Here is a 14,068-nt window from a genome sequence, read left to right on the forward strand (position 1 = left end):
TGGAGGGTTTGAACCCACCAGCCACTCCATGGGAGAAAATATCTGCAGATCCGCTCTGTAAAGATTACAGCCTAGGAAACCCCATGGGGCAGTTCTACTCTGTCACACAGCATCCTTGAGTTGAAACTGACTTGATAGCACAGAACCACAACATCCTCCCTTAGTAACTCATTCCATTTTAGTATCACTGAGCACTTGTCCACATTTCAACTTCCAAATCTTTAAGTTGAATCTTGAGCACATTTCCCCATTCTCAGTAGCGATGCAGAACAGATGTTTACCACCTCAAGTACAGCAGTCTTTCGTATCTTGAAGGCCAGTTTAAATTACACATTTTTATGTATGTATACAGGGGTCCTGGGGAAACCCTGGTGGTGTAGTGATTAAGTGCTACAGCTGCTAACCAAAAGGTCAGCAGTTTGAATCTGCCAGGCACTCCTTGGAAACTCTACGGGCCAGTTCTGTCTATAGGGTAGCTGTGAGTTCGAATTGACGCGATGGCACTGGGTTTAGTTTTTGGTTGTATAGGAGTCCCTGGGTGGCACAACGGTTCAGCTACTAACCAAAAGGTGGGAGGCTCTAGTCCACCCAGAGGCACCTTGGACGAAAGGTCTGGTAATCTTTTTCTGAAAAATCAGCCATTGAAAACCCTATGTAGCACAGTTCTACTCTGACACACCTGGAGTCCCCATGAGTTGGAAATGACCCAAAGGCAACCAGCATGTGTATACATTATAGTCATCAACAACACTTTATTGACATATAAAAAATAGAGAAAAGTACACAAAACATAAATGTGCAGTTCAGTGATTTATCGCAAAACAAACACCCGTGGAACCACCATCTAGGTTGAGAAGTTGAACATTGCCAGCCATACCCCAGAAGTTTGCTTGTTGCTCTCATAATCACCACCTCACTTCCTCCTGATTAGAGAGAACTGTTTTGGAACCACACAGTATGTGATTTTTTGTATATGGCTTTTTGCTTAATGTTTGCTACATTCACTGCTATATAATATTCCACTGTGTAATTATACTACAATTTATTTATCTCATCTACTGTTGATGGACACATAGAGTGTTTTGGATGATTAATGTCACATGGGACAAAGTCTTGTTTATGTCTCTTGTTCACTCATGCACATTTCTATTTGTTATATAACTACAATTAGAATTACTGGCCACCACTCATCCAGGAGGAGCCCAGGTGGCACAAGTAGTTTGCCATCAGCTGCTAACCCAAAGGTTGGCAGTTCAAACCCACCCAGCAGCTCTGTGGAAGAAAGACCTGGTGAACCGCTTCCATAAAAATTACAGCCAAGAAAACTCTATGGAACAGTTCTACTCTGCAACACATGGGGCCAACTCGACGGCAGCTAACAACAACAACCCGTCTGTCAATTTGTCCTACTTTGGCAGCTTGTGCGATGCTACAATGCTAGAAAAGAATACCACCAGTATTTCAAATACTAGCAGGTCTACAAAAGTGGATGAGTTTCATTAGAGCTTCCAGTATAAGACAGGCTAGGAAGAAAAGTCTGACGATCTACTTCTGAAAATTAGCCAGTGAAAATCCGATGGATCATAGAAGAATATTGTTCAATAAGGTGCTGAAGGGTAAGCCCCTCTAGGTTGGAAGGCACTCAAAATACACAGTAACCATGAAGATGGTACAGGATCAGGCAACTTTTTATTCTGCTGTACATGGGATCGCTGTGAGTAGAAGCCAACTCAACATCAACTAACAACTACTACTGGATGACTGCGTCTTACATACTTTGGACATGTTGTCAGGAGGGATCAGTCCCTGGAGGAGGACATCATGCTTGGCAGAGTACAGAGTCAGTGGAAAAGAGGAAGACCCTCAATGAGGTAGATTGACACAGTGGCTGCAACAATGGGCTCAAGCATAACAATGAGCGTAAAGATGGTGCAGGACTGGGCAGTGTTTCATTCTGTGGTGCATAGGGTCGCTATGAGTAGGAACCAACTCGAAGGCACCTAACAACCACCACTACTGGATGACTTGGTGTGTACATGTCCCATTTTGCTATAGTATGCTAAACTTCGTTCCAGAGTGTTTGTAGAAATTGCGTCCTAACAAGCATTCTCTACTTCTTCACCAACATTTTGTATTGTTAGACTTTTTAATATTAGCCATTCTGTTAGGGTGTATTGGTATCACACTGTGGCTTTAATATGCATTTTCCTGATTATTAATGAAATTGAACACCTTCTCATACAAGTAATTTAGCTATTCTTTTTTTGTGAAGTACATATTCAAGCCTAATACTCAATTTTTTTTTTTAATACTCAATTTTTAATTAGGTTGCTTGCTTTTTTTTTTTTAATTGATTTATAGGAGCTCTTTACATGCATTGGAGATACACGCTTTGTTCTATTAGTTATGTAGGATCCGAAGCAATAGGCTCCTTTTCAAATTTCTGATTATTTGTTTACCACTTTTGTTTAAATAATTTTGCCAGGTCTTATCAGTTTTACTTATTTTTTTAATCAGTTTTATTAACCTTTCAAAGGACCAACTTTTAACTTTCGTCTTTGTTGAACTCTATTGTGTATTTGTTTTCATTCTTTTTTCTCTTACCTTTATTATTTCCTTACTTCTACTTTCTTGGGATTGAATTAGCTGTTATGTTTCCCAATTTCTTGAGGTGAATGCAATATAATTGATATTCAGCCTTTCCTCTTTATAATATATGCATTTAAGACTATAAATTTCTATTTCTAAAGTACGGTTTTTGCTCTAGCTCACAAGTTTTGATATGCAGTATTTTGTAAAAATATTTACATACCTTGTAATTCACTTAAATAGACACAGTAGTCATATTTCACAGGAAGGTTGTACATGGTGTACAATTTGAATGAAACCAGCATCTCTTTCTTTGCTGTGTGAACTTGGGTAAACTATGTCTCTGAATCTCAGTTTGCTTATCCATGAAATGGGGGTAGCCTACTTACCTCAAGGCAGGCACTTGTCAATAGCAGACTCTCAGTAAGTAGAATTCCTAGCAGTACCAGGGAACAGGCTAGCTAGCCAGAGAAGAGGGAACATACACAGTCAGTTCAACACCAAAGGGTCTGAGTGGACAAAAGCAAAGGCCAGGGCTGCATAACACTGACATTTTTATTAGAATTCATTTGTAACAAATGGAACTTGTGTCAGCAAAGAACTGATTTTCATACAGACTTCTTTCGCCACCAATGTAACGAAGTAAGAAAATAAAAAGCACGCCTTTCATTCTGTAAAACATTTACGCGTACTACTAATTAGAGGTAATTGTAATTTTTTTTTAAACAAGCCATTTTACAAGTTTTTTTTGTTTTGAATTTTTCAGTCTATGCATCCAAAACGAGAGCAAAGAACACAACCGTTATTGTCTTTGTAAAGACACTCCAAGCTGAATGGCAAAGCCACGTAACGGATGGATAGGATGGATCTGTAGCCTTCTGACCTCTGCTGGAGTATCAGGGCACCCATAAACCCAAAGAAAAGCAAAACCCCAAAGAGTAAAAGAAAAGGGGCATAAAAATAAAAGGGGGGCGGGGAATGACTAACAAAGAGCCAAACCAAAAAAATCAACAGGAAAGAAAAAAAAATCTATACATTACTGCAGAATTTTTTCCCCTTCCTGTTTCTACATTGTGTTATTTACATACACACAAATGAATTTTAGAAGCAGTTTCTTACAGATGGGTTCAAGTAATAACATTATTGGGTGTAGAATCAATAGGGCAGTGCATAGTACAAAGGTATAGAAAGTGCAAAGTTCCCTAGAGGCCCTTCCCTCCCCTGGCTGTCCTTGCTGTTGTCTAACCATGCAAATCATTGTTAAAAAAGAGCTAAAATAAAGTTTTGTACAAATCACTTTTTATATATTTTGATTTTTTTACCTTTGTAACTAATTACAAAATTATACATAACTACACGTACATAGGTAAATAATAGCACCGTACTGGTTATGATGATGAAAATAACGGGAACCTTGAATGTTGGTGATCATGGTAGATATGAACGTTTACCTGGGAAATCAAAATTAGAATGGCTGTACAGAAAAGCATAAGAGTGTGGGATGCACATCAGTGACACCAAGGGAGTTAGTTCTAGAACAGCTCCTGAACAAGTAGGATTTCTGGAATAGTCTCCATCTCATTGGTCTATGGTATGCATCCCATTCATCCTCTTCTTGTGATTATTCTCATCATTCCCTTTGCCAAATGGGCAGCTTCTCTTTCAGGGAGAGAAATTGCTCACTGGCCAACTGTTCTGGTGTGCAACACTCCATCAGGTTCTACATGTCCAACATGGCAGGTCTAGAGTATGCCGTGTCTGTCTGACCCCCTTTGTTTGGCTAAAAGAAAACTACAGCACTGAGTAATCTGGCACTTGGATAAATCTCCAGAAGATACAAACTGAAAGGAAACAACAACAGACCCACATAGTGCACATTCTTCTCTGGTTCTGATGTAGGTTAGAGTCTCATTCTGAGGTAGCCTTCTAGATACTTTTTTTTTTTTTTTTTAAGTATTATATATATTTTCTTTTTTTACAAAAGTGCTCAAATACGATGCTTGCAAGTGTTTGGTCTCTTTGATTTCATTCTGCTAGCGATGGGAAAAATGTGGAAAACAAAAATCCTTCCATGCAGAACATCAATGTAGCTAAAATTAAACCAAAGTGGTATACCTATACCAACACCCTTGAAGAGTTCCTTGGATATTTTAAGGGTTGTTTGAAATCATATAAGAAATGGCAAACTCGTGCCATCATCCATGGCTCCCTACAGAAATTATGTTGGAAAATTTTGGGGAAATATATATGTATATTTATATGTGTATGTGTTTACTTCCCCTTTTAGAAAAATCCTCGTGGAATATCAAAAATATTCCAACGTTGCCAATGATGTTTGATATTAAAATAAGTTTGGTGCAGTGACTGTGCACTCCAGAGCCGATTTGGAAGGGATTAGAAATAAAACAAGTAGCTATTCCTGATGTTGACAGTTATGAAAGGAAGAAGGGCCCTGATTATCCAAGTGCTTTGGGCTGGTACAATCACTAACATCGCCGACTTGGTTGAAAACTAGGAATGCATATTATTCAAAGAGTTTTTGTACATGTGGTAAACAGGATAATGCTTTAATTGGAAGAGTAACAGATATGAACAACTAATGAAAATACGAACTGAAAGCTAAAAAGAAATGCTATTAAAATTAGGCATCAATTATAAGGCACTCTAAATGTAAAACTAAAACCAAAACAAAACAAAGTACAGCACTTCCCAGGAATGCTGTCTGCCACACAATGGTTCTGACTGAACAGAGAGACATGAGTTTGGCTTTGCCCCTGTTACATATCATAAATGCAGATTTCATAGCACATACTATAGACAATATATGATTGAATACACTTTTTTTTAAACAACTCGATAGCTGATATATTACAACATTCCCCCCTCCTAAAGGGATATGCACTGACCTTTCCCACATGCACACCGCTTAGATATTGAATAATTTTTTATTGCACTAGAGTGTTACAAATATTGAACTCTGTTGGAAGCCTGGCTAACAAAATATTATTTGTGAGTACGATTGGGTGGGGGTGGGGGTGGGGGGGGACTGGGGAGGAAATTAGGGGGGTGAGGTTTGACAATCACTGATGTGCACTCCTCATTTCCCTTAAAAAAATGAAAGTTCTGTGATATTAAGGAACACCAATATGCTGTAAAATTAACAACAAATTGAAAGAGATGTTTACAATAGCTTTTCTAGCTCAAAAAAAATTAAACTGTGGAAGAACTGAACGATACCTAAAAAAAAATAACAACAAATTGAAAGAGATGTTTACAATAGCTTTTCTAGCTCAAAAAAAATTAAACTGTGGAAGAACTGAATGATAGCTAGATCCATGTTTTTGAATGGATACACTGTCTATATATACATAAACACCCTCAGAAAATACGGATATCTATGCATATATGTTAGCAGCAACTTTATACTTTGCGCCTCCCTGTTGATTCCAAAACCAAAACCAAACAAAAAATAAAATTCTCTTTGATTATTTGAAGAGAATGGATATTTTCTTACCAGTCAAAACCAAACAGAAGCAGAAAAAGTAATATCTGACAAGACTGATACTGTAGATGAAGAGCGTTGCACAAAAATGTGCAATTTTTCAAATTATTTGATATTTCTACACTGAGATATTACAGATAACAGTTCTACAGCTTAAAAAAACCTACAATTTGGAAATAAAAAAATGAAGAGTTATGTAACTTTTTAAAATCCACTTTATCGAATGATACATTTTGTTAAAAAAAAGTTTACACAGTTAAAAATGAAGCACAGGTCAGCAGTATCTTTACAATACTAAAAAACTAAATCAAGGACTTTCTTTTTAAACATTCCCCCACCCGCCCCCCCATTCCCCCTAAAACGTTATTATGAGCAGTATGGTGGGAAGGGGCGATGTCAAAGCAGAGTCCACTCTATTTGAGAAGCCATACAAGCAAACATCTTGCACTGAACTGCAACATTCTGGCAATTTCTTGCACCTATCCAGCAATCCTGAACAAGATGGTGGTTCTTTGCTGTGATTTCTTCTTCCCTTTATTTTGAACCCTTGAGGTATCTGTAAATAAAATCCTTCAGATGCCTCATCAGTCAGGATTCCGTTATTTTCAGGTTAGATTATTAAACTTGAACTCTTGGTCCACCTGGAATAGTTTGTTTTTGTTTTTGTGTAATAGTCCCACTAAGTGGTTGTTAGTTAGAAGTTAAGAAGGACTTCTCAAGTGCCCCATATGGCTCAGAAGAGACTCCATGGATATTGAAGGGCCTGCAGTTAAAATCCAGAATGGGTCAGGGGCTTCTACGTTGCATAGTGATCAAAGCTGCCCAGGTACTCCAGTGCGGCTCGGTAGCAGAACTGATACTGATCCTGCAGAAGACAAAGGAAGAAAAAGGAAAAGGGTCCATGAGTATATTTTAATAGAAAATTGAACATCAATCCTGGAAAACAAAGTTCCATCTACATGGGGGCAAAATCACTGCGTTTGCCCATCCATTCAACCCAAAGACCAACTGGTTTTGGTAAGCAGAGAACAATTAGCCCATGGGGTATTTATCAACTTCGCCAATCAATTAGACTAAAATAGTCAACATTATCTTCCAGCCATGTGGGAACTGTTCGGAACAACAAAAAAAAAAATAGCATCAGAAAATTAACCACCAACAGAACACAAAGGCTCCTTACATGCCATAGTTGCCTTTTACGATTATTTGCTTATTTGTGATGACTTAACTAATTCTCTTTTTGCATATTTAGGAGAGGACAGTGCAGACACAAACCGTCCTGGAAATCTGGATTCATGTATCTTCTGGGCTACTGCCAACGGAATTTGAAGGTTTTTTTTTTTTTTTTAATATTCTCATCAGACAGTATACCTTTGGTGCCTACAATTAGAATTACCCACCATCACTTGTGACGTTCATATAGAAGTGAGAGAGGTGGCCAAAAAGTAGCTGATAAGGAACACAAGCACACACAGCCATTTACCTAGGGTGCTGGACCTGCAAGCTTTTCGTCCCCTGAAAAGGGCTATTAAAATCGGATTGCCTGCCCACATCAAAAAAATACTCCTGCCATTTGGCCTAATTCAGTGTGATTGCTAGCTGTCTGTTCTAGAAAAGCCCACATTAAAATAAAAATGGCACGAAGCAGCCTTTTTTTTTTTTTTAAGACAGGGAAGAACTCTGTCACTGGAATAAGCCAGAGCATTTGCTGGAGAGATGGAAAAATTACAATTTACAGAGCACTACAAGTAGGATTTTCCCCATAAAAGAAACTTATTTTCAGTAGCCAATGGGGCTGAAAGTAGATAGTTTCTATTTTGCTTAAATGTACATTTTTTCTACAATAAAAATGGTAATGCAAAATAAATGGAGTTTACTTTCCTACCTTGTCATAGTATGTTGCTTGGCTTTGTGTTAAGGCTTTTTTTAATGTCCAGTTTCCCTCTGCCACCCCCTACACCCATTAAGTTTTTCAGGCTGACATAATGTTTTAAGTACAGTCATGAGCCGCACAATGTCTGTTCGGGCAACATCCAACTGCATACACGTCCGTGGTCTCTCTCATAAGTTCCGAAATTCCAAGCAGAGAACGGGGCAGAGCAGACATAACCAGACTTACAGTTTCTTGCATGCAACACAAGTATCTCATGTCTTTGTTATATAAAGCGACTTTATTGCCAGGCATATATTGGTACAGTACATAAAAAAGATTAAAGAAACACTTCCAGATACACTAAAGCATCTTTAACATAATAATACACTAATAATAATAATAATGTTTTGATATGCATTGCAAAGTAGCACCCGCTTGTTATTAAGAACCACTGTACGCACCTCGGATTTTAAATATAAAAGGCTTTATGGGGGCTGGTCTGTAATTCTGGGTTGTACACAAGTCAGATGTTGTTAAACCTGGGGACTGTCTGTATATAATATGGTGTTCACAAAATGTCCAAATCACATAATGTCCTATCTCACAGAATGTATCATGGACGTTAAGTGATGCGTGCAGCACTGCAAGCCAAATGCTCACACTATTTTGAAATCAGAGTCTGGAAGATATTGTAGGCTATGAATTAAAAAAAAAAAATGAATTTAGGAACACATATATATGGTATACCTTGGTGACCTTTCAAGGAACATAAATACTACCTATTACTCATGCTGGAGCCCTGGTGGAGTAGTGGTTACGAGCTCATCTGCTAACCAAAAGGTTGGCAGTTTGACTCCACCAGCCACTCCTTGGAAACCCTCTGGGGCAGTTCTACTCTGTCCTTACGGGGTTGCTATGAGTCGGAATTGACTCGACAGCAATGGATTTCATTTTTTTAATTACTCATTCTAGCCTTTGAAATGAATGGCGGATAGGCCAGACTAGCTAAATCATGAACTCATAGTATTCTAAGAAATATCAGAATTTCACACCAATTATTGGAATAGAAAATGGAGGGCTAATTTCTCTAGGGCTTATCCAGGATCCAAATATTTAAAAAATGAGTGATGTCAAGGAAATAGAATATAGAGCAGCTGAAATCTAACACCTGGGCATACAAAAAAGAGAGAAGGAGAATTAAAATGGGCTGAGGTTGTATCATATGCTAGGTATCGTGCTTTATATATTTAGGTTGAACTATATGAAAGAGCCACTCGTATAGGTCAAAATGGTCCAATGTGAAACATTTAACATGGTTCCACCTAATGTATAATGTCATGTAATATCCACAATAACCTCAAGCCATTGATACTGCCATCCTACTTAAAGAGAAGGAAAATGAGGTTCAAAAGTATTAAATAATTTGATGTTTTTTCCATAGCATTTTGGTGTTGAGAATCCCTGCATGTTAGCAGATCTTGTCTAATAAAACCTATTGTTTGGCTCTTGAGATGTGACACACAGACTCACAGGGATTTTTCTCACCTCTGTCTGTACCATGGCTGGTCGTTGAGTTCTTAACATTTTGACGGTCTGGAAGATATCTACAACGCCTTCGTATCTCATTCTTTCCAAAACAATGCTTAATGTTATGAAGACTCCAGTTCTTCCAACACCCGCGCTGCCACAATATCAAAGACAATGAGATTGGATGAGATGCTCATAGTGTTGGCCACATTTGCATGGAGGTAGGCGCACTCCTACCAGCTTCCACGTAATATCACGTTGCTCTGCAGCAGCATTGAGGGACTGTGGCATCAATTTCACCGAATGACTACTCTTAGGATGATGTAGAGTGATAACATGTTCAGAACGAGTAATGAGGATTAAGTCTTAGAAAATAAAAATGACTTTTTACCTGAGGTTAAATATATATATATATTTTTATAAGCCATTCTGGAAAGGCCCAGAAAACATAAACATGATAAAATAAAGGGATAAATGTAAGGTTAAAAAACCCATAGGTTTATAGTATTCATGTAGATCCTGAAATTTCAGACCTTGTCTATTCAATATTTTTTAAAGAATAAAGTGAAGTAAATTGGGTATTTTCAACTTTTCCTGTGGATTACGGGCTTCTTGTAGTCACTTTAAAATCTGTACAGGATATCCCATCACCCAGACACAGAAATAAACATCCAGGCACAGAGATTACTGAAATTTAGACATTGCTTTTGATATGAGAAGAGATTCTACAACAGGGTTTTTGATTATGAGGTCCACACTCAGTCTTTGGGGACAAGGAGGTCTATGAATATCCTGTAAATTGATGTTTGGATCTTTGTAAACATATTCTTTTACCTAGAAAAGGGAATTTCTAACAGCTTCCTCTAACTTTAACAAAGAAAGGTGACTAAGAGCCACTGAGTTTATCTACTATTTTTAGATGCTCAGGAGGTAACACATCAGGATTCTTTCTACCACGTGAGGGAGAGTGTCTCTCTTTGTTTTCTTTATTGTTTTAAGATAAATCCAGAATCTTCGCAACAGCCAGAGAAGAAAATGAATTCATAGCTCTTGTGCTCTTAAGAAGTACGAAAACATCTGGAGGTTTAGGTAATGAGGAAAACAGTGGATAATCTGAAAAATCCCTACACTTTTGGATCCTAATTAAATGGCATGTGTAACGCTTGGGCACAGTCTGTAGAAAAGAGATGGATTCATTTACTTGGGGATGTAGCTGATAGGCGTATAAATAGTGTGGCATCCTTCTATGAACTGAAATTTCTACAGAGTCAAAACAGAAATGGTAAGTGAAGCTTTCAAATCCACTGGCCATCTTTAAAAAGTGGATGAGGGTGTCCAGCAGCAGTCCAGGTTCTCTGTGAAGATGAAGAAGATGACCTTGAAGGTCCCTTACAACCTTGAAAGCCTCTCTTATTCCTGAGAGACTGTAATTTATGATCTTTTGATTGAATGGTCTAGGGACTCCAAAGCCTATCTTACTTTGATTTGATTGCTCCAATGTAACAAAAATACAGTGTTTTCTGGCTTCCTACTCAGTACTTTCAAGAAAAGAACAGATACTTGCCTTTTATAACTTCTGAATTTACTGACTTTATCATGTTAGTTTAATAAGGTATATATTTAAAAAGTGGCACATTCATGATATTCCCAGATAGGAGAAAACATCTCAAAGTCTTTAAGATACATATGCAGTATATGAACAAATATCACAATACTAAGAGTGTTTAAATCATTTTGTGATGACAAAGGAAATGTGATGTCACATATGTATACTTAAACACTTATCATGAGAATGCCTAAAGTTAAGAATACATATTAAATTAGAAAAATTCTTTTCCTTATAGCAAGCATTTGCATTTAGATTAGCATTTGGGCAAATTCTGTGGAAAACTAAGGGAAATATCCAGATAATACAAGCCCAATATGGGCCCTCCACAATGTTTCAATATTTGAGTATGTATGTCCTTTTCCACACGCTCTTTGATTGTATAGAGCAAAGGATTTTGGATAACTAAATGCAAAGCAAATGTGTCTAAGCGAGGTCTATTTCTCCTATGATATACTATGCCTAAGGAATAGAGGCTGCTGGAAATGGTCTTAAAAGATCTTCTAAAAAAAATGAGGTCCAGAGAAATTTCCCTATTGTCATACAGGTACATAATGGTAAAAGTGGGCCTAGAACTCAGATATTTTAAAGTCCATGTAACTAAGAACTATAGTTTGGTTTTTTTTTTTTTGAAGCAAAATAAATTTTTTAATAATCTGTCTCAAGATTTCAGATCATAACGAGATTAGAACCTGAGACTCTGAGTTACTAGAATTCTACAGTATATTAGGTTAAATAAAGTTAGGTGAATTCTTTTTGCTGGAAGGCTTTTGCATAGCAATTTCTAAGAGCACTAAATTTATGGTGAATATCCTTTCAGAACCGTTGACTTGCTATTTCTATTAACTTCAATGATTTGAATTGTAAAATGCTTTGGGAACTATTGAAAATAATTAACTTGAAGGTGCTTCATTTTCTGATATAGCAACAATTTCCAAGCAAATTGCAGTTTTAACTGAGGTACCATTGTAATCACTTATTGACTGGCAAGAATTAGTATTGTCATTAAGGCTTGATGGCTATTTATGGTTTTCCCAAAAAGACAAAGGCAGGAGAAAGATACTTACCAGTGCAACGCTATGAAAACGAAATGAGTAAGAAATGATTAACAGAACAAATTATCACCAGGGATGTACCAAGAATTCCTGTTAAGATAAAACTGGCATGGTAAATCAAATTTGCAAAAAGCAAATTTTAAAGATAAAAATCTTTCTCTGGTTATTTTCATTTTATGGAAAGAAAGAGAAATGAGTTCCTGCTTTAGATTTTATAATACATTTGTGAGGACCCAATTTCATTTATCCTTACTCACTAAAACAAGCTTGTACAGTTGATGAATAGACAATGACACTTATTTTCTAAGCTATCATGACGTTAATCACCAATGGAAACTCTTACCATTCCTGATTCTGAGCTCACCTGCAATGGACTGAAATGGGTCCATCTTGGCCAAACTGCTCCTTTGTTTTATGGACTTGGCCGATGAAGTCAATAAATCCTTCTCCAGACTTTGGCACTCCTTGCTCTGGCCAATCAGTGAACTGGAACTGCCTTACTGTTCGGGACTGGCCGTCCTTTAAGGGGAATGTCACATACCCAGCCACAAAGGAAGACGCCAGGAGGGTTTAGCCATTGCAACACAGCAGCAACCGTGATGTTATTACAAAAAAAAAAAAAAAAAGACCAGAAAAAATTAGAGACATGTTCAATGTGAAACTTCTTGCTGTCATCACACTGCTAAGTTTATTGAGCCCTGGTGGGGCAGCGGTTAAGAGCTCAGCTGCTAACCGAAAGGTCTGCAGTTTGAATTCACCAGCTGCTCCTTGGAAACCCTATGGGGCAGCTCTACTCTGTCCTACAGGGTCGCTATGAGTCGGAATCGACTCAATAGCAATGGGTTTGTTTTGGTTTTGGTTAGGTTTAAGAGTCAGAATCGATTTGACAGTAATGGGTTTTTTTTTTGGTTAGGTTTTTTTTTTTTTTTTTATTCACCTAGGAAACCCTGGTGGCATAGTGGTTAAGTGCTACAGCTGCTAACCAAAGGGGTGGCAGTTCAAATCTACCATGCGCTTCTTGGAATCTCAATGGGGCAGTTCTACTCTGTCCTATAGGGTCGCCATGAGTTGGAATCGACTCGACGGCACTGGGTTTTTGTATATTCACCTATGAAGCCCTGGGTGGTGCAAACAGGTAATGTGTTCACTGTTAACTGAAAGGCGGGTGCTTTATGTATACCCAGAGGTGCTTGGGAAGAGAGCCCTGTCAGTCTGCTTCCGGAAAATCAGCCATTGAAAACCCTACGGTGCACGTTCTATTCTGATATACATGGAGTCTCCATGAGGTCTGAAGTGCCTGGAAAGCAACTGGTTATATCAACAGGTATTTAAATTGCAAACCCATTTTTTGTCACAACGTCCAGTTCCCTTGTAGTCAATAGCTATTGAGTCCCCATATTAGGAAATGTTCCTGAGACCCAAAATTTAGGTTTAAAACTATTGACCAAGCTCACATTCTCTCCAAAGTGTAACATATATACTCTCTTTCAAAAATTTCAGGACTGAATGACTTCTTAATATGGAAAGGAGCACCAGGCATGTCATCTGGACCAGAGAATTTGCTGTTGTCACAATAACTTCACATCTGCTGTGCTTGCTGACTTCCGGCATTGTCAAGTGACAAATGGTGACATTTAAAGGATCTGACACAAATCAGGTAGTTGCTGTTAACCTGAACGCCCTGCATGTCTCAAAGGCATGCAATTTGTAGTCAAGGCCTGGGACATAGCGTGTGCCATGTGATGTGACCATGTGGTAAAGGAGGAAGTGAGGCATCCGTCAAGGACATCAAAGAGATCATCAGCAAAAAAAAAAAAAATGCTCTGTTCTGAAAGAGGACTCTTCCTGGCTGACTCCAGGAATTAAGAATGCTCTGGGGGCTTACAATGCAGACAAACCAAAAGGCAGGAAGAAAA

At 38.0% G+C, this 14,068-nt stretch overlaps 1 protein-coding gene across 5 annotated transcripts in view; it reads right to left on the bottom strand.

Moving 5' to 3' along the window:
- Positions 1 to 6,438: 6,438 nt before the first annotated feature.
- PTPRD (protein tyrosine phosphatase receptor type D) overlaps positions 6,439 to 14,068 on the bottom strand; it is a 591,083-nt gene continuing 583,453 nt past the window's right edge. For all 5 annotated transcript variants that reach the window (XM_049896355.1, XM_049896354.1, XM_049896353.1 and 2 more), the window contains 3 exons: positions 12,517 to 12,671; positions 9,510 to 9,645; positions 6,439 to 6,956 (listed from right to left, as the gene is read on the bottom strand). In XM_049896355.1, the coding sequence (XP_049752312.1) occupies positions 6,888 to 6,956; positions 9,510 to 9,645; positions 12,517 to 12,671 (360 nt within the window). In that variant the 3' untranslated portion in view covers positions 6,439 to 6,887. The remainder of the gene's footprint in view (positions 6,957 to 9,509; positions 9,646 to 12,516; positions 12,672 to 14,068) is intronic.

This window comes from Elephas maximus, chromosome 9, assembly GCF_024166365.1.
Source record: "Elephas maximus indicus isolate mEleMax1 chromosome 9, mEleMax1 primary haplotype, whole genome shotgun sequence".
NCBI lineage: Eukaryota > Metazoa > Chordata > Mammalia > Proboscidea > Elephantidae > Elephas > Elephas maximus.